Source organism: Euleptes europaea, chromosome 1, assembly GCF_029931775.1.
Source record: "Euleptes europaea isolate rEulEur1 chromosome 1, rEulEur1.hap1, whole genome shotgun sequence".
NCBI classification, from domain to species: Eukaryota; Metazoa; Chordata; class Lepidosauria; order Squamata; family Sphaerodactylidae; genus Euleptes; species Euleptes europaea.
Genome location: NC_079312.1, coordinates 623,364 through 650,656, shown reverse-complemented (window position 1 = coordinate 650,656; position 27,293 = coordinate 623,364). Strand labels below are relative to the sequence as shown.

General features: G+C 51.7%; 1 protein-coding gene across 1 annotated transcript; it reads right to left on the bottom strand.

The window, feature by feature from the left end:
* Positions 1-1,740: 1,740 nt before the first annotated feature.
* LOC130493206 (H-2 class II histocompatibility antigen, E-S beta chain-like) lies at positions 1,741-27,293 on the bottom strand. The gene is made up of 6 exons (XM_056866906.1): positions 27,203-27,293; positions 24,321-24,596; positions 5,833-6,114; positions 5,231-5,344; positions 3,124-3,147; positions 1,741-1,754 (listed from the first exon to the last, which is right to left on the bottom strand). The coding sequence occupies exons 1-6, from the start codon at positions 27,291-27,293 to the stop codon at positions 1,741-1,743; spliced, it is 801 nt and encodes a 266-aa protein (XP_056722884.1).

Sequence of the window (27,293 nt, the reverse complement as noted above, 5' to 3'; positions counted from 1 at the left end):
GCATCTCCAGGCAGCCTGGGATGGGAAAGACCCTTTTCTGCCTGAGACCCTGGAGAGCTGCTGCCAGCCCGAGTAGGCAACACCGACCTTGATGGACCACCGGGGCCCTGATTCAGCACAAGGCCTGTTCTCATTGGCTGCCTCAGCACAGCCCTCCTTCCTGCACACACCTGCCAGGAGCGGGCTCGATCCGGCGCCTCTGCCCCACTGGCCCCATTGCTGCCTGCCCCCCCCACACACACACACTGGGCATGTCTGAGACGGAGGCTTGGTGGGGGGGGTACCTGTGGCTGCTGCCCTTCCTGGGGGGGCCCACCTGGTGCCAGGTAAGAGCACCTGTGAGGGCCAGTGGGGGAAGACTGGCAGGGGGTGGAGTTGGAGGGAGGCAGGAAGTACTCCATTTACTTGGGGGGGTGGATAACGGCTCTCTTTGGGGGGAGAAGTTGGGGGCTCAGAATCATCTTTGCTTAGAAAGTATTTGCAAATTGGAATTCTTCCTCCGACTTCTCCTTCACTTTTCCAATAAAAATGTCAAGCAGAGGAGAGCGAAAAGGACCGGCTCAGTTCCCTTTGGAGTAGCTAAACTGCTCAGATTAGGATTTAGTCAAAACTGGGATTTATGGAACTGTGTGTGTGTGTTTATGGGGTCTGTTTGCTTGTATTCAGTTCACCAATTCCCTATTATCTTTCTGAATAAACATCCAACTTTAAACCTACATCTGTTCAGTTCCAAGAATCTGCACGTTTATGAGGCGTGGGCCAAGTCCCAGACCCGGGCATGCCCCTGGCATAGGGTCCCCACAACAACTGCCCCAAGGACGTAGGGTAGGTGGCTCTTGACACGTTAAAGCAGGGGATACTCCTACAGCCGAGAAATATACACACAGGGGCCATTTGGGTAACAGGACTGTGGACTGTACACCTCTGGACAGTCTGTTTCTTTTAAGTATAATCCTACTAGGTAATTTCTGCATCGTTCAGTGTGTCATGTTTCAATGCGGATGCTTTGTTTCAGGGTTCAGCTCTTGCAGATTGCTGCTTGTTTCCAGATATTTTACGGATTATACTTACCGGATTCCTGTCTTGGTTGTATAAGAGTCCTGCTTAATTTTTGGTTATATATGTTTTGTATTTTTGTTGTTCCCACAAAAAAAGTGTATAGAAAAAAATATATATTGAATATAAGGTGTTTGTGAAGTAACAAAACCAGAAAGTATTCAAAAATAATACCATACACTTGGGAAAATAATTTTTGTTGTTGGCTTTTAATTTATATAAGAAAATATTTTTTTGCCATAGTGACTACATAAGCTTGACTAATCTCCAGGCACTGCCTGGAGATCTCCAGGAATTACAAATTATCTCCAGACTAGGGAGATCAGTTCCCCTGGAGAATGTGGCTGCCTTGGAGGGTGGGGCCCTCTGGCATTATACCCTGCTCAGGCCTCTCCCCTCCCCAAACCCCACCCTCCCCAGGATCTACCTCCCACCCAAATCTCCAGCCATTTCCCAACCCAGATGGGCAACCCGAGGGCATAAAAAGTACAGGAGGAAGGTGGTAACATTCTGCTCCCCACATGGCAGGGTGACTCCCCACAAGTAATAAAAGAGAAACACAGAAGAAGCCAATTGGAGGGGGGGGAACAGTATGGGCACAAGAAGTCCTTCCTTCGTCCGTCTTCACCCCTTGCAAAGCGGCAAAAATGCTTTTCCACAGGCAGCATCCTGGGTCAGGAAGGGTTAACTGATGAGGGCTGTCAAGAGAGAGGGAGAAAGGGGGAAGGAGTCAGAAGCGGAGGGTCAATTCCCAGGGAGGGGGGGCAGAAACCTCCGGAGACCCCCTGAGCCACACACCTGAGCCAACAAGGGGATAACAATACTGTTTCTCCCCCTTCAGATTTGCTGCAGAGAACATCTGTGGACTGGATCCAACTTACAGCAAATGTTTTTTAGACTCTTGAGTCCTGTCATGTTGTGGGGCCCTTTTAAATGTTACTGAGCTACTTTGGACAGATGTTTAGAGACATTATTATTTATTATTCCCACCCCTACTAAAGTCAGGATCAGGGCGGCTGAGAAAGGCAGGATAAATCCATACGCACACGCACACACACAGGGAGGGGAGAGTCTGTCTCACACAGGTTTTACTGCGCTATTGTCCAATTTATGTCACCTGGTTTTTGCATTCTTAGATTCCACGTCTTATACGGTAAAACACAAACGAAAAGGGGAAGAAAAAACTTCAACCCAGAAACAACAGGTGACCAAAAAGACTGACAAAAAAAACCTAATGATGGACAGAATCACAATGGGTTACGTACACAAAACGGACAAAAGTTTAATACATTATAAATCATTAAAAATACACGTATAAAAAGTAGGGGCCAGTTCATCAGTAATTATTCATGATCGCATCATCTTCCGTCCTCTCACAACCTAATATAAGTCTGGACAATGGGAACTGTTGGCTACCATCCGCTTCGTGAATGTGGATGGGTACACCCCATAGAGCGAGGATCCATTCTGACCTTGCTCCCTAAAAGTAATTCCTACAGTTGTCTTTTTTAAAAAAATTATTCATTTCTAATTTCCTAAATCTGTTTATCTGCATGTTTTCTGACACTGAATTCTTCCTTATTATGTCTTCGAGATTTGGACCAGATATAAGAACCATCTGCAAAAGGATGCTGGGGGGTCCGATGTTATTCCAACAATGAAGGGGGAGGGGATTGTCGAACTAATTAACAGTCCCTGGTTCTTATATGTGGTTCTTATTAACCTGAAGGTTCCCCCCCTTTCCCCTATTTCTTCTTCTTCTTTTTTAAAGTTTTACACGTTGGTCAGAATTGTTACATTTGATATTTTAATATTTTGAATAATTGCTCCTTATAGTGTGCGTAAATTACAGTTTATATCATTGAAAAAGTACTATTTGTTTGGTTTTAAGGATATTTTTTATGATTGATAATGTATTCAGCTTTGTAAATTTTTTGTATGTAACCCATGTTTACTCTTGTCTATTTTTTGTCAACCTTTTTGGTTACCCGTGTCTAATTTCTATCTTTCTCATCTGCCTGGAGTCTCAGAGAGAAAAGCGGACCGTAAATAAACGGAGTGACTTACCTGCGGGAGGTTGGAGAGGACTCGCTGCAAGAGAGAAATTTATTCCATTTATTTATTTAAACATTTCTATCCTGCCTGAGCAAGGCTGTCAAAGGCAGGACATTTTGGAGGACTTTCATTCATAGGGTCGCCATGAGTCGGAAGCGACTTGACGGCACTTAACACACACACATCCTGCCTTACCTAGAACCATAGAATCATAGAACTGTAAGGGACCACCAGGGTCATCTAGTCCAACCTCCTGCACAATGCAGAAAATTCACAACTGTCTCCACACACACATACACCCAGTGACCTCCATGCCAGAAAATGGCAAAAGAAAATCCCTTCTAGGATCCTTGGCCAATCTGGCTTGGAGACAAATTCCTTCCTGACCCCAAAGTGGCAATCAACATTTCCCTGGGCATGCAAGATATGGCCATGAGAGCCAAACACTGATGCAACCCTTCCTGCCCTCCCTCTCATGATCTACCTGAGGTCATAGAATCAGCATTGCTGACAGATTGTCATCCAGCCTCTGCTTGAAAACCTCCAGGGAAGGAGAGCCCACCACCTCCCAAGGAAGTCTGTTCCACTGAGGAACTACTCTGACTGTTAGAAAATTCTTCCTAATGTCTAGACCGAAACTCTTTTGATTTAATTTCAACCCGTTGGTTCTGGTCCGACATTCTTGGGCAACAGAAAACAACTCGGCACCCTCCTCTATATGACAGCCCTTCAAGTACTTGAAGATGGTTCTCATATCCCCTCTCAGTCTTCTCCTCTTCAGGCTAAATTTACCCAGCTCCTTCAACCTTTCCTCATAGGATTGGTCTCCAGACCCCTCACTATCTTTGTTGCCCTTCTCTGGACACATTCCAGCTTGTCTACATCTTTCTTAAACTGTGGTGCCCAAACTAAACACAGTACTCTAGTTGAGGTCTAACCAGAGCAGAGTAAAGCGATACCATCACTTCGAGCGATCTGGACACTATACTTCTGTTGATGCAGCCCAAGACTGCATTTGCCTTTTTAGTTACAGCATCACACTGCTGACTCATGTTCAGTGTTTGGTCTACTAAGACCCCAAGATCCTTTTCACACACACAAGTCTCCCCCATCTTGCTCAAACAAGTCTCCCCCATCTGATAATTATGTATTTGATTTTTCCTACCTAAATGCAGAACTTTACATTTGACTTTGCTGAAGTGCATTTTATTAGTTCTAGCCCAATTCTCCAGCCTGTCAAGATCATCCTGTATCTTGGCCCTGCCTTCTACAGAATTTGCTACCCATCCCAATTTAGTATCATCTGCAAGTTTAATAAGCATCCCCTCTGTGCCTTCATCCAAATCATTTATAAAGATGTTGAACAACACAGTGCCCAGCACAGATCCCTGAGGAACTCCACTAGTCCCTCCTCTCCAACTGGATGAGGAACCATTAACAGGCACTCTTTGGGTGCGATCTGTTCAACCAATTACAGATCCACCTAACCGCAATAGGACCTCTCCATCTAGAATGTGTCTCACCCCCTTTTAAAACCATCTGTGCTTAAAGACATCACTAAGTCCACTAGCAGCGAATTTCACAATTTACCTATCCACAGAGGAAAGAGGTGTGTCCTTTCGTCTGCCCTGGACCTCTTTCCCAACAACTTCATGGGCTGCCCCTGAGTTTTACTATTTAAAACTCTTTCCCCCTCCACTCTCTCCACCCCAAGCATAAGTTTATGAACTTCCATCATATCCTCCCCTTAGTTGTTTCTTTTCCATAACTGAGAAGTTCCCAGACTCTCCAGCCTTTCCTCACAGGGAAGGGACTCCAACCCCCCTGGCCCTCTTGGCTGCCCTCTTTTGAAGCAGGCCAAACTGTTGAACACATTAAAATATTTGGTGTCCTCCTGCACCATTCGGGGTCTTCCTGTTGGCCTAGAAATGGCAGCCCCCAAAACAGGCAGTGAGAAGAAAAGAGCCACCCCACAAAGAAGCGAGACCCTTATGGGGCCGGGCTTCTTCATTTCCCCATCAAGTCGGTCCAATCGTGGACAGATTCCAAGGGATGGGGAGTGTGCGCCCTTCCCCCAGTTTCTTCAAGCCCCTCCCCCATCCAGCCCCCTCCCCCTTACCTTTCCTGTTCCTCAGGTAGAAGGAGAGCCCCCCGGCCACAAAGGCCACCCCCAGCGCGGCCCCCACGGCTCCCGTCCACACTTTGCTCTTGGCGGAGTCCGACGTCTGGGGCTCTGTAGGAAGAGAAGGAGCCTCCTGTGAGGAGACGGATCGGGGCGGGATTTGGCCTCTCATCCCACCGATTTCACAGAGGGGATCTGGTCCAGGGGCTACCCCCGGGGGAAGGGTCACAGTCCTTTTTGAGCCCTCGGGCACCTTTGAAATTCAGGCAGAAGGTTGGTGGGCGCAACCACAAGATGGCTGCCACGGGAGGCGGAGCCACACACTTTCTAAAAACAAGCAGTGGGCACCTGGAAAGTTGCTTGTGGGCACCATGGCACCTGTGGGCAACACGTTGGGGAACCCTGTGCTACCCCCTGGCAAGGGCTTCATCCCACACTAGGGAGGGGCTTCTGCTCACTCATGGAAGGGGGGAGTCCTTGAGAAGGGTGAGGGTCTTGCTGCACCTTGAACTGGTCAGTTGACACAAGTCCTTGGAACTCCCACCCACTTCGAGGGGTTGTGTGTCTGTAGGGAAAGGGGAAGCCCTAGAGTCTCTTACCCCACTGCACAGTGATGGGGTCAGTCAGGCTGCTGTGCTCCACCTGGCAGGCGTAGACGTCCCCCCGCTTGGGCACCGTCTCCAGCATGGCCTGGGCGTGGAAGGTCCAGTCTCCGTTCTGGATCTCATCTGCGTACCCCACCCCCTCAGTCTGCTCCTGCCCATTCTTCAGCCACTTGATGACCACCTCCGAGGGGTAATATCCTGCCGCCGTGCAGAGGAGGAGGGTATGGTGGGCCAGGGGCTCTGCCTTGGTGGGGGAGATCCTCACCAGGGGCTGAACTGGAAGTGGGGAGGGAGGGAAGAAGAGGGGAAAACTGTTCAGAGATGCAAGAGAGCCAGAGAAGCACAGACAGGTTGAGAAGAGAGAGATACCAGTGTTGGAGCATTCTTCTGTTCCAGTTCTGATCCATGGCTGACTCTGTTCTACCCAAGGCCCTGTCTTCTTCTCCCAGGGCTGCCTTTGGGGAGGGGGTTGCTCCAATGCTTTCTGCAAGTCCAGGTCATTGATGAACAGGTTGAAAAGCACCGGTCCCAACACAGATCCCTGAGGGACCCCACTGCTCACATCCCGCCACTGTGAGAACTGACCATTGATTCCTACTCTCTGCTTCCTGTTTTTCAGCCAGTTCTCAATCCGTAAGAGGACTTGTCCTCTTAACCCGTGACTATGAAGTTTGCTTAGCAGTCTTTGGTGGGGGACTTTGTCAAAAGCCTTCTGGAAATCCAAATGCACAATATCCACAGGCTCATTCCTGTCCACATGCTTGTTGACTCTATCAAAAAACTCTTAATCGGTTAGTGAGACAGGACCGACCCTTACAGGAGCCATGTTGGGTTTTGCCCAGCAGACCTTGCCCTTCGATATGCTTGACAATTCTATCTTTAATAATGCTTTCCACTAATTTACCAGGAACAGACGTTAAGCTAACTAGCCTGTAATTTCCTGGGTCCCCCCTGGAACCTTTTTTATAAATGGGTGTTACATTGGCCATTCTCCAGTCCTCTGGTATAGAGGCTGACCGAAGGGACATATTACATATCTTTGTCGGGAGTTCAGCAATGTCCCATTTGAGTTCTAGGAGAACTCTAGGAGGAATACCGTCTGGTCCCTGTGACTTGTTAGTTGGCAGTTTGTCTAGATGGTCTAGGACTTCCTGTCTTGTTACCACTATTACACAGGAAGGTGCTGAGGAAACGGAAAGGCCTGAAGGCACAGAGGAAACCCAGGGCTCTGACCAAGAAGGTGCCATACAATGGAACCACAACAGTCTGGAGCAAACAAGTCTGCCGATCAAGGAGATTCCAGCTGGCAGAACGATTTAGGGAATTGGAAGGATGTTCTGAGAATACAGGGTTTGCCCCCAGGAGTGAAACGGGGTGCCCAAATAAACCAGTGTGCCTATGCTTCTGTCCTCACCACCAACAGACAGGAGCCCACCAGGCGGTACCTGATCAAGAGAGACGTAGAACAGTTCAGGGTGGGGCGGGATGACCCCGTTCAGGGCCCACTTGCAGAGGGGGGGGGCAATATCTCCTGAAGCCTCCCGGTGTCTGTTCTGTCCTCTGGGACCCCCTGTCCTGCTACACTAACTTTTCCAGGGCTCAGTTCTACCAAACCAGTTCTTATTCAGTCATTCATTTAGGTAGTTTTCGTGCCTCCCTCCCCTAGGGAACCAGCCCAAGGTGGCCTACAAGACAAGACAATAAAAATAAACATTAAAAGTCAGACTTAAAAAATGTAGCCAGAGAATGTTAAAAATTGTCCATCCCCTTAAAATGATTTTAACAATTTCAGGCTAAAGGCACACTAGCAAGTGATTTTAAAAGTTCAACCCCCTAATTGAAAGACTGAGTGAGCAGAAAACACGTTGGCCTGGGCCCTAAGTGAGCCTGAGCTGGGCACTGGGTGAGCCTCCAGGGGGAGGGGCATTCCACGGGCAAGGGGCCACCCCAGAAAAAGCCCCGTCTCTGATCATGCCACCCACCTGACCTCTGAAGAAGGGGGCACAGAGAGCAGGGCTTGAGAGGCAGATCTTGAACTGGTGGGCTGGATAGCGTGGGAGGGGGACGGTCCTTCAGGGACCCTGGCCGCAGGCTGTTTAGGCCTTAATGGGAAGAACCAGCCCTCGGAATTGTGCCCAGAAACTGAGGGGTCACCAAGGGCAGCTTTTTCAGTGCCAAAGGGATACGATCCCTGTCTCCCACTCCCTGACTGTTAAGTTGTGTGGGCGATACGCGAAGAATGGAGACGGAGTTCCAGCAGCAAACACTTTATTAAGAACAGGCAGGACAGAACTAACTACTGTGACCGGACCCCCGCTTATATGCCCACTTGGCCCGTGGCCACTCCCCCCCAAGTCGGTGATTGGGGAGGGTAACCCCGGTAGCCAATAGGAACATACAGTTCAGGAGCCCGGGGAACTCCAAGCTCTACAAGTGCTTGTTTCCCCTTGATCCATATATGCATACACTGGGTGCTTGTTTCTTCCCCTTGCTCCAACACTGGGTGCTTGTTTCCCCTTAATCCATACGCCTACATACACACATACACAACACTGACACTGGGACAAGCTGCAGTGTCCGCACCATTTGGACAGGCAGAGACCCATGAAGACTGCATTACACTAGTCTAAGCTAGACGGGATCCATGCAGGGATCACTGCAGCCAGATCAGGCTTCTCAGGATTAAAGGCCCCACATGATGCCACGGAGGACACCGGAGCCCCCAACCATTGGCCAGGATCCAGGAGCACCCCCAGGCTACGATCCGTTTCCTTGGGGTGGGGGAGGGAAACCCCTGCCAGGACAGACTGATCCCAAAGTCCTCAAGCAGATCGACCTGCCTTCCTGACCCAAGCCTGTGATGGGGGGGGGGGGAGGCACACATTACTGGCAAATTTGGTTGACTTCAGCTTCAGGATCCCTGTTTTTGCTGCCCAGGGGGGCCACGTGGTGGTGGAGCCGTGTTTTCTCTTTCAGTCCATGTGCCCAGAGATGGGAGGGCCCGGGGAAAGCTAAGAAACCTCCCCCCCCCCAGTTTTTCTGATGGGGGGGAATGGGAGAACACTGAAAAGAAATTCCTGGGAGATATTTTCTCTTTTAGAATGAGTAAAATGCATCTTCAGGCCAGGTTTTATGACACTCATAACATCTAGCGTGGAAACATCTGCACTGACAATGAAGAAGAGGCTGTCGCCAACTTAGGGCGGCCCCCAGTGGAGGGTTTTCAAGGCTGGGAGGGGGTTTGGCTGGTTGGGAGGGGGTTGAGAGGGGGGGTTGCCATCGTCTGTCTCCACCTCACCAGCCTGGCCTTCTTCAGAGGTCTCCTATCCAAGTACCAACCAGGACTGACCCTGTAAAATGCCTGTGGGGTTTCTCGGGTTTTTTTCAGGGGAAAAACTCTCAAAATTTGAGGAAAAGTGGAAAAAACAACCACCACCTTATACTGTAGACATATACAAGGTTGGGAAGGAAACTTTCTCCTACCCTTTGTTTTGTTGACCACAGATTTTTTTTCTACCTTCAACTTTTATTTTTTCCCTTATGTCTCAGTGTGAGGGTCTGTGTGTCTTTGTCTACTGTGGTCCCAATTCCCCCTGCCCCTGGACTCGTAAAAGCAGTTCAGACCGTTTGTTCTATCCTGGGTTCAGGCGCCATATCTATCTGGCCCTGTCTGGAATGTCTCCCCCTTCACGGAGGCCTCCCCTGCTCTGAGCTTTGATTCACTCCCTCTCGCCAGATTCGGCCTTGGGGATCTGATAACCCTAACAAGCTCTCTGGGTCGATTGATGTCTGTAATGGACCCATCTGTCTTGTAGCTTCCCATAACATAGGTGTGACCTTTGCCTCCCTGCTTTGCCTCCGTGTAGGGGATATTATTCTGTAGTTGAGAAGTCTTGCTCACTTGCAACTTTTAACAGTGTATGGCTCGTACCTCCTGAGGCTTCCAATAAAGATCCTTGTTTCTACATACAGTCTGAGCAAGTGGTTTTATGGAGTTTGCACAGAGAGGTCGGGAACCATCACATTAAGTTGCAAGTCCCTGCCACGTTGACCTGCTCCTGTACCGCTCCTGGACAGCTATGGCGGGCAACGGGGATGACAACAGCAAGCCGGACGACGGCGACCTGAAGGACAACGCTGTACCCAAAAGACCTGACCTACCCCCCTCGGAAGGGGAGTCGACTGGGAAGACGCCCAGTGGAGACGACTCCAGATCAGGTTTGGGAACAAAGCTCAAGAAAACACGCTTGGAGAGCTGGCTGGAAACTCCCAAGCATTGGTCGCTCTCGAAGAGCGACGTACAGTCTAGGCGGACTGTGGTTCAAGGGTCGGGGTTCGAGGACGATCCCGCCCGGAAGGAAGCCCTGCTACTTCACCAGATGGATGAGGAGCGGCTACGCTGGCAGACTGAGCGCCAGGACTTGTTGGAACGGATGGATACTATGCAAGCAGTGATGCTGGAGATGGCCGCAGCCATGGACGCTCTGAAAGTTCAGACTCCACCCGTGACTCCGCCGGATGGAGGACAGCAACCACCCGCGGTCCCAGTACCTCCCATCCGCCCCGCTCCACCGGCCGGCAGAGATTTGAAAATCACGTATGACGGGTCAAGCGACCAGCTAACATTTTTTATGGTGCAAGTGGACATTTTTATGCGCGAACAGGCCCGGACTTTTACTTCGGAGGACTCCCGGGTGCAATACGTCGCCTCTCTCCTACAAGGGGAGGCGGCCGCCTGGATGGTACAGCAGTATGAACTTAGCTCCCCGATTTTGCGAAGCCTCGATGACTTCATGGTCGCCCTTCGACGCCGCTTTGAGGACCTGCATTTGGGTGAGCGAGCCAAGGTTGCCTTGCAACAATTGCACCAAGGGACTAAAACTGTCACGCAGTATGCTAGTGAGTTCCAGTCGCTCTCGAGTCGAGTTTTAGATTGGAGCAAAGCTACCAGGGTGCAGTGTTTCCGCGAAGGTTTGAACCCGGAATTGCAACACTGGGCTCTCATGCAGGGCAACCCTCCCGATGTTGAAGGTTGGGTTCGCCATGCCGCCGACATCGAGAACCGAAAGCAACTGCTGCTCTTGTCCCAGCAACGCACCGGACGAGAGACCAAGACCCGTGGGGACAGACCCAGCGGCCCAAAGGACTCTCGCACCCCCTCGGGGGGTGGACCCTCCATGGCCGAGCGCCGCCGGCGCTTTGAGAGCGGGGTCTGTCTCGTTTGCGGGGGAAAGGGACACTTTGCTTCTCAATGCCCTTCTCGACCCGGACGTCCGGGACCGACTCGTCCGACCACAACCGAACCTGCGAAGTCCCCTCCCGAGGGGCAACCTCGCCGCCGGAGCGGCGCACCGACACCGAGCCGACGCAGCGCGCCCTCGGCCCTGCACACCCGCACCGAGGTCGAAGCCTCGGACACCACCGGCCCACTGGGGCCACGGATTACAAAGGAAGCCTTTGACTCATCGGAGTCACGGATTACAAATACCACAACCACTTCCTCCAGCGAGGAGGAGGATTGGGACCTGCCGGCAAAAAACGCCGTCGGTCTGCTGTAAGGGGGGCTCCTCAGCAGACCGCTCTGAACGTTGTGCAAGGAGCTCCACTAATGGTAAGCGCTCAAGAGGCCAATGTGCATGTTAAAGTCAAACTCTCCCTACCTAAAGGGAGACCCACGTTAGAATTCACGGCCCTGGTGGATTCGGTTGTGCCCGAACCATGATGAGCGAAGAGGCTGCCCAATTGCTGCACGTTAGACGGAGGCGGTTGCCCGAACCCATCCGCTTTTCCCAGATGGATGGCAGTGACTTTAAAGGGGGACCCGTAACACACCGCACCAGTCGTCATGGCTATAGGGGAACATTGGGAGCGCATTTATTTTACCATTGCTCCCATAGTCGCACCCGTAGTATTGGGGATGAATTGGTTGCTGGGGCACAATCCCTCCATAGACTGGGTGAAGCGGACGCTCACCTTCCCCCGCAACCCATGCGAACTCCATGATAAGGATAGGGTGCTTAGCACACCAGCAGCAGCCCTCGTGGGGGCTCCTTCTCTCGAGACCCCCCTGCCCCAACTTCCCAGCGAGTATTCCCACTTCGCCGATGTGTTTGACGCGCGGGAGTGCGACGAATTACCCCCCCACAGGGAAACAGACTGCCATTGAAATAGTGGGGGATGGTAAATTGTCCAAAGGAAAGGTGTACCCCATGAGCCCGAACGAAAAGGCGGTGCTACGAGAATATTTGGACACCAATCTAGCACGGGGCTTTATCCGCCCGTCCAAGGCTCCTTACTCGGCCCCCGCCTTCTTTGTCAAGAAAAAGACGGGAGATTTGAGACTTTGTATTGACTTTCGTAGACTGAACCCAGTCACTCAGTCTAATGCATACCCCCTCCCTCTCATTCCAGACCTTCTCGCACAATTGAAGGAGGGCCGGATCTTCACCAAATTGGATTTGGTGGAGGCTTACCACCGAGTTCGCATAAAGGAAGGGGACGAACCAAAGACTGCCTTTTCTAGTTGTTTTGAAATGTTTGAGTATTTGGTGATGCCGTTCGGACTTTCAGGGGCTCCGAGTGTGTTTATGCAGTTGATTAATGAAGTTCTACATGATCTATTGTTTCGAGGGGTGGTGGTCTTCCTGGACGATATCCTCATTTATACGGAGACCATGGAAGAGCATGTACAGCTGGTGCGCGAGGTACTGCAGCGGCTGCGCGAACACAAACTGTTTGCTAAGGTTTCCAAATGTGATTTCCACCAACCTTACATCACCTTCCTGGGCTATGTGATTTCCCATCAAGGCTTGGAAATGGATCCCGAAAAGGTTCGGGCAGTAATGGACTGGGAAACCCCCACCACGCGTAGGCATTTGCAACAATTTTTGGGCTTTGCCAACTTTTACCGAAACTTCATCCCTAATTTTGCCCAGGTTGCGCTCCCCCTCACTTCGCTCCTGCGCACTAAAGGGAAAGGTGCGAACGCCACTCTGCCCTCGGCCAAATTGCAGTGGACTTCGGACTGCCAGCAGGCTTTCGATACGCTCAAACTGCTTTTCTCGTCCGAACCCATGCTTGCGCAGCCTGATTGTAATAAGCCTTTCGTGGTTCAGGTTGATGCTTCTGATGTTGCCATGGGGGGGGGCCCTCTTACAACGGGACGTGAACGATCGATTGAAACCGTGTGCCTATTTCTCTAAGAAGTTTTCTCAGTCTGAGATTAAATGGGCCATTTGGGAGAAAGAGGCCGCGGCTGTTAAACATGCCCTCACCATTTGGAGACATTTTCTGGAAGGGGCGGAGATCCCTTTTGAGGTGTGCACCGATCACAAAAACCTTGAGGCTTTGAAAGGAGCTAGAAAGCTCAACGCAAAACAGATTCATTGGGCTCAGTTTTTTGCTAAGTTCCGCTTTGTTCTGAGACATGTGCCAGGGAAAGACAATGCTTTGGCTGATGCTCTTTCCAGACTTCCCCAATACCGCAATGATTTTGATCGACCGGTGGATTCCTTATTCACCCCTGAGCAGAGGGGGGAGGTCTCGGGACTCGCAGTAACCACTCGCTCCCAATCCCGCCATCAGGGGGTGTCGTGGTACAGGCGAGGAGCGAGGGCTGTAAGCGTAGTCTGGGGAACAGTCCAAGGTCATTCACAGTGAAGGCAGAGTCCGAGATATCAATACAGGCAAGGGAAGTCCAAAGCGTTAGTCAGAGCCAGTCCAAGAAGTCAGGATACCAGGAATCCAATGGATAGCAGGGAAACAAGGCAGGTAAACAAGGCAGGTACTCAAGGAGGTTGGTGACAAGTTGCTTGCACAACAGCCAAGCCTAACTGATGGCTTAAATCCCTTCCCCTGCTGCTGTAGCAGCCAGCTGATGCTGATGAGGCTGAGTTCACAGGTGGTGCTTCAGCCCTGATCTTCCTCATCACTGCTACTGGGGAGGTTCCTCTGTAAAGCCTTCAGCCTAGCACTCTGCCGTCTCTGCTGCATTGCCAGACGGACCTGTTTTCTTCTCTGCTCCAGTGGCCCTGGCGAGGCCTCTGGAGACACTGCATGTTGCAAGGTGTCAGGTCCAACTGGAGTCCTTGAGTTGGCAGGCTGCAGACATGGTGAGTCATCTCCTGACTTTGGCTGATCCTCTATTCTGGCCTCTACCTCCTCTTCATCAGAGGAGGTCTCTGCAGGCTGACTCTCTGCAGGCTGACTCATGACACCATCCCCCCCTTCAAGGCCCCCCCGACCCGATGGACCTGGGCCTGGCTTCTGGGGATAGGTACGGTGAAACAGTCGTAGAAGGTCCGGTGCATGGAGATGATCAGCAGGTTCCCAGGAGCGATCTTCCGGTCCATATCCTTTCCAGTCAACCAGGTATTGGAGCCGGCCCCGCCGACGCCGAGAGTCCAAAATCTGGGCCACTTCAAACTCCTCATGACCCTGCACGATGACAGGCGATGGAGGTGGTGTCGAGGGCCTCAATGGGTGTGGGGGTGCAACAGGTACCAGCAGGGAGCGATGAAACACAGGGTGGATCCGGAGCGTGGCGGGGAGTTGCAGTCGAAAGGCCACTGGGTTGACTCGTTCCACGATGGGGAAAGGGCCAATGAAACGGGCATCCGGTTTCCGGGATGGTCGCAGGTTAGGAAGGTGTTGGGTTGAGAGCCAAACCTGGTCCCCAACTGTCAGGGCCTTCCCAGGTTGCCGGTGCCGGTCTGCGGCCATCTTGTATGCCTCCTTGGCCTGTTGTAGCTGGTCCCGGAGTACCTTGTGGAGAGCCTGCAGTTCCTGAACGAGGTCATTGGCAGCAGGAACTGCCGAGGCTGGCGTCACTTGAGGGAAGAACCGGGGATTGTAGCCATAGGTAGCCATGAAGGGTGACTGCTGGGTGGAGGAGTGAACCGCATTATTGTAGGCGAATTCTGCTAAGGGTAGCAGGTCAACCCAGTTGTCCTGCTGGTGGTTCACGAAACACCTCAAGTATTGCTCGAGCGTGGCATTTGTGCGCTCAGTCTGCCCGTCAGTTTGAGGGTGGTGAGCTGAGGAGAGGTGTACCTGGGTCCCCAGGAGGGAATGCAGGGCCCGCCAGAACCGGGAGGTAAATTGAGTGCCCTGGTCTGAAATCAGGTGTTCTGGCAGCCCATGAAGCCGGAAGATATTGTGGAGATACAACCGGGCGGTTTCACGAGCGGAGGGGAGACCTGGACAGGGAACAAAGTGTGCCATTTTGGTGAGTAGGTCCACAGCCACCAGGATGCTTGTGTGGCCACTGGACCTAGGCAAGTCCGTGATGAAGTCCATGGATATGGTCTTCCAAGGGCCTAAGGGAGTGGGCAAGGGTTGCAACAGACCTGTAGGCTTCCCTGGCTGGTTCTTGGCCCGTTGGCAGACTTCACAGGATGCCACATACTGGTTAATGTCTACCCGGACCCGTGGCCACCAAAAGTCTCTAGTCAGGAGGTGAAGGGTCTTGTAGCGGCCAAAATGCCCAGCCGGCTTGGCATCGTGTACCAGCTTTAGAACTTCAGCTCGTAAGGGCCCTGGAGGCACATAGATCCTACCCCGGTGGGTGAGTACATTCCCCTGTACCATGAAGCCTGGAGGTGCCGTTCCTTGGGAGTCCCTGAGAGCCTGGAGCTGCTTCTTTGCAAAGGGGTCTATTTGCTGCTGCTGCTCTATTCGTTCCCTGAGGGAGGTACTGGGCTGGATGGCGGCGAAGCTCTCAGGTGGTAGGACTGTAGCAAGAGGGCGGTCCTGGATCGGGACTGCCGAGTATTCTGGTTTTCTGGACAAGGCATCCGCTCTCTTGTTCTGGGAGCTGGGGATGTATGTGACAGTGAAATTAAATCTGGAGAAAAACAAGGACCATCGGATCTGTCTCTGGTTCAGCCGCCGAGCAGTCTGTAAGCTCTCCAGGTTCCGATGGTCTGTCCGGACCACCACCGGGTGTCGAGCCCCCTCCAGGTGGTGTCTCCACACCTCAAAAGCCGCTTTGATGGCCAACAACTCCCGCTCCCAGATAGTATAATTTTGTTCAGCTGGTGTGAGCTGCCTGGAGTAGTAAGCACAAGGCTGCAGGGCCCCGGTGGCCGTCCCTGGCTGTAGAAGTATGGCCCCAATAGCCCTACTCGAGGCGTCGGCTTCCACGGTGAAGGGCAAATTGGGGTCTGGATACCGCAGGAGTGGATGGGTAGCAAACTGTTTTTTGAGGTCCTGAAAAGCCCGCTGTGCCTCCGGTGTCCAGTGGAAGGGCTCCCGTGGTCGCAGCAGCCTGGTCAAGGGTACAGCCAAGGACGCAAACTCAGGAATAAATTGTCTGTAATAGTTTGCAAAACCAAGGAAACGCTGTACATCCTTTCGGTTCTGGGGAGCCTGCCACGAGAGTACTGCCTCTATTTTCTGGGGATCCATCCTAATGCCCTGAGGAGAAATGTGGTGTCCCAGGAATTCCACAGCCGGAAGATTGAACTCACACTTCTCCAGCTTGGCATAGAGGCCATGCTGTCGAAGCCGGTGCAGGACTATTCGCACATGTTCGGTGTGGCTGTCTGGATCCTGGGAATAAATCAGGATGTCATCCAAGTAGATGATGACAAACTTGTCTAGCAAATCACGAAATACATCGTTCATGAAGCGCTGGAACACGGCCGGAGCATTGCATAGACCGAAGGGCATCACCAGGTATTCATACTGCCCATACCGAGTGGCAAATGCTGTCTTCCACTCATCCCCTTGGCGGATCCTTACCAAGTTATAAGCACCGCGAAGGTCCAGCTTAGTAAACACCTTGGCCCCTCGAAGGCGTTCCAGCAGCTCCGGGATGAGGGGCAAGGGGTACCGGTCCCGGATGGTAATTTTGTTGAGAGCCCTATAGTCATTACACAATCGGAGCTCTCCACTCTTCTTTTTCACAAAGAGGACAGGTGCTGAGGTTGGGGAGTTAGAGGGGCATATAAATCCTCTGTGCAAGTTCTTGGTCAGGAAGTCCCGAAGCGCCTCCAGTTCCGGCTCAGAGAGGCGGTATAGTCGACCTGTAGGCAGAGGGGCCCCAGGTACCAAGTTGATGGCACAGTCATATGGCCGGTGGGGGGGCAGCTGATCTGCCCCCTTCTCCTCAAATACATCCCTGTAATCAGCATACTTCTCGGGGAGGCCGGCCAGGGCTGAAGAGGCAGCTGCCCCCAGGACTGTAGGGCAGCCTTCGTGTGGGCAAGGGGTCCTGAACTGCAGTTCCTGACGTGCCCAGTTGATGGCAGGGTTGTGGAGGGCCAACCAGGAGAGCCCTAACACAATGGGAAACCGGGGCATACAGACCACGTCAAATTGCACTTGCTCATGGTGTCGCTGCAGCTCCAGGATCAGCGGTTCAGTCTCCTGAGTAACTGGTCCAGACCGTAGTAGCCGTCCATCAATGGCCTCCACTAGAGCAGGAGTAGTCTTTGGCTGTAGTGGGACTCGATGCTGGGCAGCAAACTGGGCATCCATGAAACACCGGGAGGCCCCCGAGTCTATCATACCGTAGGCCAACAACCAACGCCCATCGGGCAACTGCAATTTCACAGGGACCAGGAAAGGTCCAGGACTGGTGCTGGGGGGGCCCTCTAGTCCTTCAGTGTGTCCCAAAGCATCTGACTTGTGTTGACCTGGGGCTTGGCGTTTAACATCCGCTCCGGCACGGTCCTTTTTTTCGGGGCAGCAACTGACGTAGTGCCCAGAACCTCCACAATATAAACATAGATGCAGGGCTCGACGCCTGTCCTTTTCTGTCTCTGGCAGGCATGGCCTACCAGCTCCTTGCTGTCTAGGTTCCTCCACTGATGTTTCTAAGCCTGCAGTAGTCATGGACGGCAGGGGTGGTTGGCCAACCACCAGACCAGGGTGGGCCCTTTTGCGCGCCAGCCTTCGGGCCTCCAGCCGCCCATCAATCCGCAAACAGAGCAAAATTAAAGCTTGAAGAGTTGCAGGGCGCTCTACTCGGGCTAGTTCATCCTGCAGTTCTTCTGACAGCCCTTCCTGGTACTGGTCCATTAGGGCTGCTTCGTTCCATTCCAGGTCTTGAGCCAGCAGCTGGAATTCTGTTGTATATGCTGCCACTGTCCCATTCCCTTGCTTGAGGTGCCTGAGGCACTGGTTAGCCTTTTCAGCCTTCAAGGGGTTGGCAAAAAACCCACGCAAGTGAGCCTCAAAAGCAGTAAAATTATCCAGCAATGGGGACTGGCCAAGCAGCAGAGGGGTGGCCCATTTGGCAGCCTGTCCCTTTAAGAGGCTTAACACAAATCCGACCTTCATCTTATCAGTACGAAAATCCTGGGCCCGGAGATCAAGGTATAATTTGCACTGGGCAAAGAAAGTAGGAAAATTCTCCACATCCCCGGCAAACTTATCTGGCAGGCTGATGGGCCAGTTGGCAACGGCTGCTGCAGACGGTTGTTGTTGAAGCACAGCCAAGGCTTGAGTGAGCTGCGTTATCTGTGCCTTTAACAGCTGGAGCTGAATCACCACCATCTCTGAGCCGTCGGCCCCTTCCATCCTGCCAGCGAGGGAGGGTGAGTTTGTTTCGTTTTTTGTGGGTGCAAGCAATCTGTCGTGGTACAGGCGAGGAGCGAGGGCTGTAAGCGTAGTCTGGGGAACAGTCCAAGGTCATTCACAGTGAAGGCAGAGTCCGAGATATCAATACAGGCAAGGGAAGTCCAAAGCGTTAGTCAGAGCCAGTCCAAGAAGTCAGGATACCAGGAATCCAATGGATAGCAGGGAAACAAGGCAGGTAAACAAGGCAGGTACTCAAGGAGGTTGGTGACAAGTTGCTTGCACAACAGCCAAGCCTAACTGATGGCTTAAATCCCTTCCCCTGCTGCTGTAGCAGCCAGCTGATGCTGATGAGGCTGAGTTCACAGGTGGTGCTTCAGCCCTGATCTTCCTCATCACTGCTACTGGGGAGGTTCCTCTGTAAAGCCTTCAGCCTAGCACTCTGCCGTCTCTGCTGCATTGCCAGACGGACCTGTTTTCTTCTCTGCTCCAGTGGCCCTGGCGAGGCCTCTGGAGACACTGCATGTTGCAAGGTGTCAGGTCCAACTGGAGTCCTTGAGTTGGCAGGCTGCAGACATGGTGAGTCATCTCCTGACTTTGGCTGATCCTCTATTCTGGCCTCTACCTCCTCTTCATCAGAGGAGGTCTCTGCAGGCTGACTCTCTGCAGGCTGACTCATGACAGGGGGTCCCTCCCCCCAAGGGAATCCCGGAGGATTTTCTGCAGCGGCTCCGAAACGCTTCGCTAAGGGAAGCGGAGCAGCAGGTCCTCCCCACGCACCTCGACCAACAGGACTCTTTGTGGGCGCAGGGGGGTAAACTTTATGTCCCGGAGGTTCTCCGGAAGGAGGCACTGGGAATGGTTCACGGGGCCAAACTTGCTGGTCATTTTGGGTTTGTTAAAACATTGCATTTATTACGGAGGCAGTTTTGGTGGCCTGGCATGAGAGCCGATGTGGAATTGTACGTGCGCAGCTGCCCCGTCTGCGCCACTGCCAAGAAACGGATGGGGAAGCCTCCTGGACTCTTAAAACCGCTTGAGACTCCGACCATGCCCTGGGAAGTGATTGCCATGGATTTTATCACTGACTTACCCCCCAGTCGGGGGGAAACTGTATTGTGGGTGATAACTGACTTGTTTTCCAAACAGGTGCACTTTGTCCCTTGTACAGGGTTGCCGTCGGCTCAGAAACTAGCTAAACTGTTTATTAATCATGTGGTGAAGTATCATTCGATTCCGAGGAAGGTCCTCTCCGACAGAGGAGCCCAGTTTGTGGCCAAATTCTGGAGGGCCTTCCTAAAAGTAATGGGGGTGGAAGAGCAGGGACTCTCTTTAGCTTACCACCCCCAGACTGATGGTCAAACTGAATGTGTCAATTCTGTGGTTGAATGCTATTTGAGATGTTATGTCAATTACCACCAGGACGATTGGGTGGATCTGTTGCCTTTTGCTGAATATGCCTATAATAATGCCCCCCATTCTTCCACAGGTTTCAGTCCTTTTCGAGTGGTCTATGGGAAAGACTTTGGACCCTTTGGTTCTCCCAACATCACTCCCGAACTCGAGGGGGTGCAGGAGGTCCAAGAATGGGTACAGGTAGTGCAAACCACTTGGCCCTGGTTACAGAAAAACCTGGAGAGGGCCAAGCGCAAATACAAGGATCAAGCCGATAAGCATCGGTCTCCGGGGTGGGAACTCAAGGTGGGGGGGCAGGTATACCTTTCCACCAAGAACCTACGTTCACTTCGGCCTTGTAAAAAGCTTAGTGACAAGTACGTAGGTCCTTTCCCCATCACCCGAGTAATCAACGACGTCACGGTGGAGTTGGAGCTCCCTAAGTCCCTTCGAGGGGTGCACCCTGTGTTCCACATCAGTCTGCTTAAACCGTACGTTGCTGCCCCTCAATTCCATCCTCTCCCCAAATCTGAGGTTCCTACGGTAGTGGGGGGGAAAACGCATTTGGAAGTGTCTAAGGTGTTGGACTCCAAAGTGAAGAAAGGGAAGCTGTTCTATTTGGTGCGCTGGAAACATCTGGGCTCCGCTCATGATGAGTGGGTGGCAGCTCCCCATGTGGCCGCTCCTCGCCTGGTTCGGGAGTTTCACATTGCCTATCCAGATAGGCCTCGACCGCCCGGACTCGAGGGAGGGGGGCCTTAAGGGGGGCAGAATGTGAGGGTCTGTGTGTCTTTGTCTACTGTGGTCCCAATTCCCCCTCCCCCCTGGACTCGTAAAAGCAGTTCAGACCGTTTGTTCTATCCTGGGTTCAGGCGCCATATCTATCTGGCCCTGTCTGGAATGTCTCCCCCTTCACGGAGGCCTCCCCTGCTCTGCGCTTTGATTCACTCCCTCTCGCCAGATTCGGCCTTGGGGATCTGATAACCCTAACAAGCTCTCTGGGTCGATTGATGTCTGTAACGGACCCATCTGTCTTGTAGCTTCCCATAACATAGGTGTGACCTTTGCCTCCCTGCTTTGCCTCCCTGTAGGGGATATTATTCTGTAGTTGAGAAGTCTTGCTCACTTGCAACTTTTAACAGTGTATGGCTCGTACCTCCTGAGGCTTCCAATAAAGATCCTTGTTTCTACATACAGTCTGAGCAAGTGGTTTTATGGAGTTTGCACAGAGAGGTCGGGAACCCTCACACTCAGATCACAAAAATTAAAGATCCCTGTGCCATGGTAGCCTAGGGTGCAGTGGTTGGCAGATTTCCCTTGAGCACTGGATACGTTTGCAATTGCTTGTACATACTTTTAAATGTCATTAACATGTCAAACTGTACAATATTAAATGAATGGGTTTAGACTGGAGTAACTTTAGGATTGCACTGCGAGTTGTAAATGAGGTGTTTTTATGTTGTTCACTCAGTAAGAAGTTCAGGGGTTGTTTTTTTACTGGAATGCATGTACTACATATATTTCAATATTCCCCCCTCGTTTTCTTTTTCCCCTGGAAAAAATGGGGGTGGGGGACATTGTTTATTTACAGTCATTTGACCCTCAGATAAACTAACTGTTCAATGGGGGGGGGAGCTCCTTGGTTTTTGGGGTGGGGCCTGTAATGATCCCCCTTTTAAGGCATGCAGCATCAGGCCAGGATCCCCCCAACAGCTTTTATTTGTATAGCATCAACTTTGACAGGCCCCCAGCTGTTAGCTCACCAGCAACATCCAACTGAAACTAATTCACAGTGGGTAGCCGTGTTAGTCTGTCTGTAGTAGTAGAAAAGAGCAAGAGTCCAGTAGCACCTTAAAGACTAACAAAAATATTTTCTGGCAGGGTATGAGCTTTTGTGCGCCACAGCTCACTTCTTCAGATACAGCTGGAAATATTTTCTGGCAGGGTATGAGCTTTCATGCACCACAGCTCACTTCTTCAGATACAGCTAACATGTCATTCTAGCTGTATCTGAAGAAGTGAGCTGTGGCGCACAAAAGCTCATACCCTGCCAGAAAATATTTTTAAAATAAAATCATAATACAAACAAAAAAGAAAACATAAAAATACAAAATCACAAAAAGAGCACTTTTACAACCAATAAATTTACATTGTATAATATAGTTTGTAAAATATATAGTGCCCTAATATCCACCACCCACCTTAACCGTGTACCCACCACCCTTGGACTTCCGGAGAAGTGTTTTGACAGTGTTTAAGAATCTATTATTATTTCTATTTAAAAAAAATAATAATCTACAATTCATTAACTATACTTGTAAAGTTCTTTTTCGCCAATTTATCCCAATATGCAGCAGACTTTAACCATGTTTTTTTAAACTCTTCCATATCTTTACCATGTAAAGAATCTGTAAGTTTGGCCATCTGCATATACATCCATAATTTTTCGCTCCAATCATTAATTGAAGATTTATTTGCTTCCAGTTTTTGGCAATTATAATTCTAGCTGCTGCAAAACTATATTGACATATGACTCTATCACATTTATCCAATTTTTTTTGGGGGGGGGGGATACCCAATAAACAGAAAGCAGGTTCTTTTTTATTTTTGTATTAATCAAATTGTTAGTTTCCTTTAAGATTAATCTCCAAAATCTCTTAATTTTTTTACAAAACCACCAAGCATGTAAAAATGTGCCTTTTTCAGTTCCGCACTTCCAACATAAACCTTTATCATCTTTTTTCATTTTTCTTAACAATACTGGGGTTATATACCATCTATAAAACATTTTATGTAAATTTTCTCTTATTTCATTAGTGATGGTAAATTTATATTCCTTCTTCCACAAGTTTTCCCATATTTCCAGATCAATATTATAACCTAGCTCCCTCATCCATTTCACCATCACTGGTTTAATCCTTTCGTGTTCTAGATTCATTTCTATCAGCAATTTATAAACTCTTCCTATCATCCCTTTATTCCCCTTGGTTAATATAATTTCAAATTTAGATTTATTTTGATTAAACCCCGTCAAATTATCCTTATTAAATATATCCCTTAATTTATAATACATAAACCAATCTTTAATTTTAAGCTCTTCTCTACTTTTCAACATCCAAACCCCTTCTTTGCATTCTATAATTTCCCTATAGATACCAATATCCGGATTTAAGTGCACACCTCTCTTCATAAAAGCTTCTACAGGATTAATCCAACCAGGGGTTTTACTTTCTAGAAATCCTTTATATTTCTTCCACGTTTGAAGTAGACCAACCCTGATAATATGGGAATTAAATTCTTTATTTACTTTCTCCTTTTCATACCATAAGTATGTGTGCCACCCAAAATGTAAATTAAATCCCTCTCATTTTAATAATTTCTGATTCTCTAATAGAATTCAGTTTTTTAACCAGGTGAAGCAAGCTGCCTGATAATACATTCTCAAATCTGGTAATCCCAGCCCTCCTGTTTCTTTCAATTCCACTAAATTGTTGTATGCTATCCTATGTCTTTCTTTACCCCATAGAAAATTTAAAATATCTTTCTTCCAATTTTTAAATATCTGTGCACCTTTCAATATTGGTAGATTTTGAAACAGAAAAAGCATCTTAGGCAATATCATCATTTTAATAACTGAAATTCGCCCCTGCAATGATAATGGCATTTCCCCCCCCCCCAATTTTTAAAAAACTTTTACTATTTGTTGCCATTGTTTTGTATAATTATTCTGAAATAAATTAAGATTGTTGGGTGATACCCATATGCCTAAATATTTTATTTTGTGGTCAATATTAAATCCTGTCTTTTTAATCAATATTTGTTCTTGTGAGAGTCATATTTATAACCAATATAATTTTATTTTAGTTTTATTTTTTGTTTAATTATAAAAAATCAATTTAAAAAAATTTTAAAAAAGAAAAAAAATTGTTAGTCTTTAAGGTGCTACTGGGGTCTTGCTCTTTTCTACAGCTGAAACTAGACACTGGTAAACTAGAACTCTCTGCCCTCTGGGACTGAACAAGAACTCCAACAGGTAATGGGGGGGGGAGGAGCGGACGGTGCCACTAGACACACGTAGATCACAGGGAATGATACCACCGGGCCTGCGGACGGAGGGGAGGGACCCAAAGGGTGACGGTGCATCTCGGGTGGGGGGGGGTGTCCGATGTAAAAAGACAAAAATAAACATGAATCCATTCGAGCTCCCCCCCCTTCTTTTTACACTAAGGTTCCCCCCCCACCCCACGCACCCACGGACACCCCCCCTTGGTGGCCCTTGGGGGGGGGCAGGAGGGGGTCCCGGGTGCAGAGGCCGGACTCACTGATCTGCGCTGCGGGGGCCCGTGTGCTCTCAAGGGGTGGGGAGGTGGGGGGGGTCAAGCCGGACTCCTCCTGGGGCGGGAAAGGGGGGTCTGCCTGAGAAGCCGCTATCCTGAGCGGCCCCCCTCGCTCCCTCCCCACCCCCCAAAGGCCTGGAGCCCCTCCAGTGGGGGGTGGGAGGAGGGGAATCCCCTCCCCCCGCGGACTCCCCCCAGCTCCGCCCCCCCCCCCCGCGCGCAGCTCACCCTGCCTGCTGTGGAAGAAGCCCTCGTAGATCGCGTAGTTGTGGCGGCAGTAGGAGTCCACCAGGGCCATCCGGTACTGCAGCTGCTGCGGGTCGCGGTTGAAGCGCTCGACGTCCCTCTCGCAGAGCGGGGCGACGGCCACGAAGCGCCCGAGGCGGCTGTCGAAGCGCCAGCACTCCTGCCGGTCCCAGAAGTCGCGGTACAGGTAGCGCACCTGGCCCGCCGTCCCGTTGGCGAAGCGGCACTCGTGCTTCTCCTGGTATAAGAAGTGGGCAGCTGCGGGCGGGGGGGAGATGAGAAAAGGGTCAGGCGGGGGGGGGCTCCTGGGGGTGGGGAGGGGGCCCAGAGGCAGCCGCGTCCTCGGTCTCCGAGCAGGAGGGCCCGCAGGGGCTCCCCTCGAGGAAGACCGTTTGGGGGCGCGCGGGGGGGGCGTGTGTGTGTGTCCGCGGGGAGCGAGTTAAAGCCGGGCCTCCCCCCTCCCCCCTCCCCCCTCCCTCAGCAGCCTCGTCCTTTTCGGCGGCGGATTGGGGGGGTGGGATAGAGGTCCGGCCCAGAGAGAGTGTCTCGCCCCCAGGGCAGAGGGGGGATTCGAACCCAGGCCTCCCAGAATGCAGCCGGCGCCCCACTCATTGCAACGCACTTAGGGTTGCCAACTGCAGGTAGTAGCGGGAGATCTCCTGCTCACTCAACCGATCTCCAGCCGAAAGAGATCAGATTCCCTGGAGAACAATGGCCCCTTTGGCCCTTGGGCTCTAGGGCATTGAAGCCCCTCCCCTCCCCAGACCCCGCCCTCCTCAGGCTCCGCCCCCAAAATCTCCTGCCGGTGGCGAAGAGGGGCCTGGCGACCCTAAGCACACTGCTCCCACGGCCACCCAGACTACACTGATGCGCCAGGCCTGGGCCTCCCCCTTGGAGACCTCCTCTGCTCAGAAGGGGACAGGAATGAGAAGGAGGCGCCGGAGAGGGCGGACCCACGTCGGGCAAGGGGTCGTGGTCGGGTCAAGCGGCATGGGAAGAACAGCTGGAGGGGAGGGCAATCTGGCTGCGACATCTGTCAGCCACCCCACTGATGGCCAGGGTTGACGCCGCTAGAACAGTTCAGGGAAGTTCTTCAAACGAGGCTCCTCTGGGATTATTTCCAATTACAACGAGACAAGGATCCCAAGGAGACGTTTCTACTCCTTCTAAGGGGGGGTGTGGGGGTCCGTTTCCTCCCCTGCTTCCAACGGCCTCCTGCTTAATTGGTTTTTTATTCACCCTGCTGGATGACACTTTTCTCAAGGCCAGAAGCCGCCTGATTTCCCAGCACCCAAGCAGAGAATCTCACCGGGCTGATGCTCCAGGGACCCCTCCCCGCCTCCCCCTTGGTGATTTCCTGTCAACACGAGGTGGGGGGGGGGTTTCTTCCTCCTCTTGTATCTGAGGAAGTGAGCTCCGACCCAGGAAAACTCTTCCTGGAATAAACACGGTTTGGCTGCAAGATCCCCCCCCCCAAAGGCTCCTGTGGTATTTTGCTGCAAGAGACTTTCATGGCTACCCCCACTCCAAAAGGGAGGCTGGGAGAGGCATAAATCTGACCCCCCCTCCCACCTGCAAAGCCCCGCATGCCCTTGGACCCTCCTGTCTAAAGGGACGCCTCTCCCCCGATGCCCCTCGGAGGCCGCTCCATCCCCCAAGCAGAGCCCGCTGAAGGCCACCCCCCTGCCAAGGGGTCCGAGCAGCAGCTGCCCCTTCAGACAGGGTCTTCTCTGCTGTGGCTCCTGCCAGGAGGGAAGGGCCAGTCCCTTCCTGGCCCCTACGTCTTCTGTCCTTCCACACAGGGTGCAAAAGAGGAGTGTTCAGGAGGGGATTTTTTGTGGCATGGGGCTCTGGTTAAAGTGCAAAAAAGGAGAGGGACTTATAATTCCCCCCCCCCTTATAAATATGACTGTTTTCAGCGCCTGGTTCTTCTCTCCTTTCGTAACCCCGCCTTTGTCGCTGTGCCTGTTGCGCTCCCCGCTGTCCTTACACTGTTTTCAATTCTGGGATCCACTCTGAGTCTCGGGGGGGGGGGGGAGGCATCTACACAGGGATAACTCCACGGCCCTTTCCTTCCTTGGGGAGCTCAGAGCAGACCACTCCCTTGGCCGGAGCTCATATTACAAAGAGGGAGGCGGAGAGGAGAGAAGAGTGGTGTTGAGGGGGGGGGGGTCCTGGCCGCTCTGCCCCCCCCAGACCTGCCCCCCTCCCTGCTTTTCTCTTCGGTGGCTCCTCTGCCTTTAATGGCCGAAGCATTTGCAAGCATGGATATTTCCAGAGAGGCTTGACCTGTTGAACTTCTCCCTGTCCTCCAGGTGCCAAAAGCAGAAAAGGCTTTTGGAGGGGTATCAAATGTCTTGGGGACTGCCTGCCAGTCCTGCTTTGCCCCCACCCTTCTTTAGAGACCCCCCTCTTCGTTCTGCCTCCCCTCCCCTCCCCGGACCCCCTCCCACCCATGCCGAGGGGTCTGGGGTTGGCACCCCCTGGCCAAAGTGGTCTGCCCCCCAACAGATAACACCAGTGGGGTGTGGTGGTTAGAGAGTCAGAGTCGGATCTGGGAGATCCAGGTTCGAATCCCCACTCTGCCATGGAAGCTTCCTGGGTGACCTTGGGCCAGTCACACACTGTGGGCCTACCTCACAGGGTAGTTGTGAGGATAACCTGGAGGAGAGCCGTGCAAAGCCACTTGGAGCCCCCCCCCCCGGGGAGTGTAAATGAAGTAAATTAACAAAGTGCACCTGAGGGGGCCAAGGGGAGGCATCTCCCACCCCCTCCTCAACCTCAGAAAGAGGGTCCTCCCTCCCTCCCGCTGCCAGGGGGAGGGGCCTGTCTCTCCCAGCCCCCCTCCCCCCAGCTGCACTCACCAGGGGTCCGGAGCCTCCTCTCTGCTCCGGAGACCAGGGGCGCCCCCAGCAGCATCCAAACCAGGCCTCGCAGGACCAGGCCAGGCCCCAT

What these genes read in the sequence shown, in the direction of transcription:
- LOC130493206 (XM_056866906.1), bottom strand. Translation starts at nt 27,293, where the DNA reads ATGGGGCCTGGCCTGGTCCTGCGAGGCCTGGTTTGGATGCTGCTGGGG. An exon ending in GAGGAGGCTCCGGACCCCTG is followed by an intron (nt 24,597 to 27,202) that starts GTGAGTGCAGCT and finishes CCCCGCCCGCAG; the next exon opens with CTGCCCACTTCTTATACCAG. An exon ending in CTACCTGAGGAACAGGAAAG is followed by an intron (nt 3,148 to 5,230) that starts GTAAGGGGGAGG and finishes TCTCTCTTGCAG; the next exon opens with CGAGTCCTCTCCAACCTCCC.